The following is a 5,573-nucleotide window of genomic DNA, read 5'->3' on the forward strand; positions in this document are numbered from 1 at the left end:
TTCAAAAGACGACTTTTGTCCGACGCGCGGTTTCACAATTCTAATATTAGTGAAATAAAAAAGATTCTTATTAATAATTGTTACCCGAAGAAAATTGTTGACAAATATGTCAATGTCCGACTTGGCGAATTGCGAAATCGTAACAACAATGATCCTGTCAGTAGCGAAGTGGCCCAAGATCCTCGAAGGTGCATTACTGTACCTTACATAAAGGGCCTTAGCGAGAATGTTAGCCGTACAATGCGAGACATGAACTTTAGAGTTCTTCACACCATCCCGAAGAGATTGGATTGTGTCATTAGGAAGGGTAAGGACGCGTTGCCGAGTCTCAGTCAGACTGAGTTAGTTTATAAGATTGATTATGCAAATTGTGATGGGGTATATATTGGCCAGACAAAAAGGCATTTAGAAACACGCATCAAAGAACATCGATGTGATATTAGGAAAAATGTAGATAATCATTCTGTTGTGAGCAAACATCGCCTTACACACAATCGTGATTTCAAGTGGCAACATCCGAAAATTTTATACAAAGAAAAACATTTCAAAAAAAGAGAAATATCGGAAATGTTTTTCATTAAAAAACATGATTGCACAGTCAATTTACAAAATGATACTGAGAGCCTGCCATCTATTTATAACCGGGTCATAGGTATCACTTAGTCGGCCCTGTATATTCGGTTCTGCTCGTTTTTCCATCAGAGCGCCGTTTGTTATCCGCGGATTACGTTTGACAACTTCATTTCGACTTTGACTGTTTTACTGTTCGGACGTTGTGCCTCAATATGGCTGGTGACGTTTTGATTTCACCGTTTGTTTTGGAACGCATAAGAATTGTAAGCTTTTAACTAATTTTTACAGTGTTAATTAATTTTATTGTTTTTGACCAGCGTGATATTGTAACGATTTTGTATAGTTTTTCTATTGTTAAATGTATTATTTTCTCTTTTGTTTAGTTTTGCGTTTGTCTTGACGTTGTCAGGACACCACGTCAACGATGCAATTTGTTATGCGGATCGGTGTAACTTAAATTAATAGCACTTGATAAGGACCGGAATTCGGTCGAAAAGTCGTGCAATATTGTTTTAATTGGCCAGTTGGGTCGAAAATAAAACGACTGTGGCGGCTGCAAGCGCACCGAATCTGGTGGCGCAACCGCCACAACACAAGCGCGCCCCGCGCCTGCCAGACGGCAGCCCGTCATACACACCCCGGCCGGCGAGAGTACCGGCGGCACGGCGAACGGCCGCACGCAACGAGCACGTGCAATCAGCAAGCCGTCGAAGATAATAACAAATACGCTCCGCTAGGCGGCTGCCCTTTCTCGTAAGAGAAATTCAGCGACCAGGATATAAAAGGACCGGCAAGCGCCGATACCTTCGACTATCCCTGCACAGCTATACGAGACAGTATCAGCCACGAGAAGGAAGTCTTTTTAATAACGCTGCGCAAGTACAACCGTACCAAGCCGCCAACTGCTCCGAGCCTTGAGGACCAGGCCACGCAGACGGAGGATCCGGACTTAGCCGAGCAAGGGACCTACACACCGCCCGGCACACCGCCGGCGTGGAGGAAGCCCGGAGCGTGGGGAAATCGACAGCCACTCCACCGTACCAAGACGCAACCGTGCCTGGTCTGGAGCGAACGCCTGCCAGCCTCCTAAGGAGAAACCAACCGGCCCTTTTCAGGGCCACATAACACAAACGGCCCTTCTCAGGGCCCCCAAATATCTCTAACGAACATCGCCATCTCGCACGAATTTTGGCCTACTGCCATAACGACTTAATTCAAAAGACGAATTTTATATAAACTGAATAAAATACTGTTTAACCAGGAGAGATTTGAAATTATGTTGAATGCATTTGATGAAAAGTTGCAATTTAAAGACAACGAAATCAATGATGAATGTGATGTCCAATTCCCATTACAATCATTAGAAGACTTGAATGAATTTGAACAGCAACTGCAAGAATCGCAATTTAAACAGAAAGTGGTATGTAGATATTATATATTTGCTATTAAATTGTTTTATAATGCAAGACGTTAATATTATACTTTATTTTTAAAAATACAGCTATTGAATTGCTAATTATTTCGAAAAGATAACATGTACTGCAAAAAAAGAATTTTGCAGTAAATTAAAGAACGTGTTTATTTGCAAAAATATAAAAATTGTATTTTTTTTAATTTCTAAACATATAATATAAAAATATAATGTAATAGTTTCTGAAATGTTGTATTATTCTATATTTGCTTGCAAAATATTTCATCTTAAAGTCATTACTTTTTCTGAATAACCAGAAATTTAATTTTAGGTATATTATTTTTTACTAGTGTCTTTTATTTACTTTTAAACGATTATGTATATTGTTTTTTAATCTACATGTACACTTATTCTGCATGCTAATAACTAAACGCTAATTTTATACAGTATTGCGCTTATGTGTTTATTATTTTATAATTAACCATTGGTATTATTACTTAACATTATATATGTGAATCAATCTATTTTTTAGCTGAATACTTCAAGGCTCGTGGGCGGAAGTACTATGCATATTATGACCAGTAACATCTTAAAGAAAATCATGGTTAACACTCTTGCTAAGAAATACAGTTGGGCTGGGATGAAAAGAAAATTAGTCTTTAAGGATTTGAATCTTCCAAAAATAATTATGCGTACGTTTACTTTTATTAAGTTTAATATTTTTGTAAAAAATATGCAGGACATCTCAGATCCACAAATTTCTTTTGATCTACGGAATCTTAATCTTGAACCAAGTTTAAGTATATTAGTCAAAGAATACGCAGATGAAAGGAAATATATGGAACCTAGAACGCTTTGTATATCTGGTAATATTTTTAGAAATTTGAATAATATTCTTATTTTATAGAAGCAGTTCGATCACATACGCAGTATAGCCACATTACGGATGCCGAATTTGCAGATTCCATCTCCAAATAGCTTGCGCAAGCACCTCTGAGGACTCAAAAACAATTGTAAGTATATACATGTATATTATTTGCTGTATAACTTGTTCACTTAACTGAAGCATGTTAAATATTTTCAAGAATATTATTTGTAAAAACAAGTAATTATATAGAGTTCTACAAATCTGTGAGGGATCCAACATTGCGGATCAGATTTTAAATCCATTTTTTTAAAGCAGGAGTTTTGAAATCCCTTTTATATCAAAACTCATTGTCAGACAGGAATGTATACCCAGCGACTGCATGGTTCAGTTCCGAGAGCGCGGCGATCAAAGATCAGATAGATAAACAACTTAATAAGGGGGCGATCAAAAAATGTGTTTCGTTAAAGGATCAGTTTATATCAAACATTTTTTTAGTATCGAAGCCGGATGGAACTTCGAGATTAATACTAAATCTTAAAAAATTGAACGAGTTTATTATGACAGAACATTTTAAAATAGAAGATTGGAAGGTAGCAAGAAGATTAGTTAAGAAGAACTTCTTTATGGCCACCTTAGATTTAAAAGACGCATATCTTGTACCAATAGCAAAAACCGACAGAAAATTTTTAAGGTTTACATACAAGGGAGAATTGTATGAATTCACCTGTTTACCTTTCGAGCTAAACGTGGGTCCGTATGTGTTCACAAAAATCTTAAAACCGATTGCAGCGTATTTAAGAAAACACGGTTTTCTGTCGGTTTTCTATTTAGATGACATGCTGCTCATGGGTAAATCTCACGGTAAATTTCAACATGCGCGGAAAATATTCGCGAAACTAAAAAGCTCATACAGGAGCTTTATCATTAATGACGATAAGAGTCTTACCGTGCCCACTCAGCGTTGTAAATTTTTAGGTCTTATTTTTGACTCGCAAAAGATGTCGATAGAGTTACCGGAAGACAAAGTGCAACGAACCATAGCATTTTTAAATAAATGTAGTAAAATGTCGAGCTGCACGATGAAGGAATTTGCAGCGTTCGTGGACAACACTAGTTTCGCGTTGTCCTGCTTTACGGGATGATCCATGTACGTCGCTTTGAAACGGAACGCACACGAGCGTTGGAAGAAAATAATAATTTCGATGCAATTATGATTTTTTCGAGCGTTTTAAACGAGGATTTTACATGGTGAAAATTGCACATTCGTACCGCTAGCGCGCCGATGAACGAACCCGTGTACAATCTCAAAATTTTTTCTGATGCATCACGTACGGGTTGGGACATGTTTTGTGAAGGTCATGGTCACTGGAATTCGAATGATTTATACTTGCACATTAATTCATTAAAATTGATGGCAGCATTCTTTGGGCTAAAATGCTTCGCGAATGACAAACAAGGCAGTAATATTTTATTCCGGATAGACAGTACGACAGCGATCGCATACATTAACCGTATGAGAGACAGCCACTTCGAAAGCCTTATTAGCTTTCTTGCCAGAGAGATATGGCTGTGGTGTGAACAGAGAGACATTTGGATCTCAGCGTCATATATTCGTTCTTGTGACAATGTTGAAGCAGATAACGAATCGCGAAAGTTACAATCGGAAACGGAATTCGAGCTTTCAGACAACGCATTCCAAAATATCGTCAAAGTTTTTAACCGACCGGAGATCGATTTATTTGCTTCTAGGGCGAACGCAAAATGCGATCACTGTATTTCTTGGAAAAAAGACCCCGATGCGATAGACATCAATGCTGTCACATTAAGATGAAAAAAGTTGTTTTTTTACGCGTTCCCTTCCTTCTCGGTTATTTTGAGAGTGTTGCAAAAAATCGAACGCGAGGGTTCGAGTGACATAGTGGTAGTTCCGTACTGGGAAGCCCAGTCATGGTTTCCACTTCTTTTATCATTAATTGATGCTGAACCCATCATTTTTTGACCAAATATTAATTTGATTCGTTCCTCTAGCGGAGAGACGCCTGTTATGGCACCAGCTTACGCTGATTGCTGCGAAGTTGTCCGGGAAGCCTTCATCCGGAAAGCAGTTCCATTGGGATCAGTGGATATAGTAATCGCATCCCTATCGGAGTCGTCGTGTCGGCAATATGATTGTGGACTAAGAAAATGGTGGAATTTTTGCAACGATAACGGAATCGACCTTTTTTCCGGAACACCGGCGGACGTATTAACGTTTCTTACTACTGAGTTTAAGAAAAAAGCATCCTACAGTTCATTAAACGGCTACAGGTCGGCGGTAGCGTTAATTTTGGGACCTGAATTAAGGCAAAACCATTTAGTCCAGCGATTCTTTCGAGGAGTGTCTAAACTGAGACCAGCAAATCCCAGATATAATTTAACCTGGGATCCCAAAGTAGTTTTAAGTTATTTGTCAAGAGTATATTCAAATGAAGATATAAGTTTAAAACGGCTTTCTCAAAAGCTGGTAGCTTTGTTAGCCCTAGCTACAGTACATCGCATACAGACCTTGTGCCTGATAGATATTAGGAATATTCGTCAAATGAACGGAAATCATTTAGAAATAAAAATTCTTGATAAGATTAAAACGTCCTGCCCAAATAGAAAACAGCCAGTGCTGAGACTACCGTTTTTCGTCCATTTGCGTGGATACAGCTTTGCAATCGTACCTGAGTAGAACTCAAG

General features: G+C 38.3%; 1 protein-coding gene across 1 annotated transcript; it reads left to right on the top strand.

Annotated features, from left to right (window-relative positions):
• The first annotated feature begins 1,669 nt into the window (after positions 1 to 1,669).
• On the top strand, positions 1,670 to 5,333 carry LOC112467138. The gene is made up of 4 exons (XM_025035621.1): positions 1,670 to 1,993; positions 2,517 to 2,676; positions 2,892 to 2,997; positions 4,881 to 5,333. The coding sequence occupies exons 1-3, from the start codon at positions 1,850 to 1,852 to the stop codon at positions 2,960 to 2,962; spliced, it is 375 nt and encodes a 124-aa protein (XP_024891389.1). The 5' UTR covers positions 1,670 to 1,849; the 3' UTR covers positions 2,963 to 2,997; positions 4,881 to 5,333.
• Positions 5,334 to 5,573: the final 240 nt, after the last annotated feature.

The sequence above is a fragment of the Temnothorax curvispinosus genome, unplaced genomic scaffold (genome assembly GCF_003070985.1).
Source record: "Temnothorax curvispinosus isolate PA1 unplaced genomic scaffold, ASM307098v1 QBEX01016927.1, whole genome shotgun sequence".
In the NCBI taxonomy this organism is placed as follows: domain Eukaryota; kingdom Metazoa; phylum Arthropoda; class Insecta; order Hymenoptera; family Formicidae; genus Temnothorax; species Temnothorax curvispinosus.

Bases quoted from the DNA above. Each gene is read 5' to 3' on its own strand.
- LOC112467138 (XM_025035621.1), top strand. From the start codon at position 1,850: ATGTTGAATGCATTTGATGAAAAGTTGCAATTTAAAGACAACGAAATC. The intron at 1,994-2,516 runs GTATGTAGATAT...TCTATTTTTTAG, and splicing joins CGCAATTTAAACAGAAAGTG to CTGAATACTTCAAGGCTCGT. The intron at 2,677-2,891 runs GTACGTTTACTT...CTTATTTTATAG, and splicing joins TCTTCCAAAAATAATTATGC to AAGCAGTTCGATCACATACG.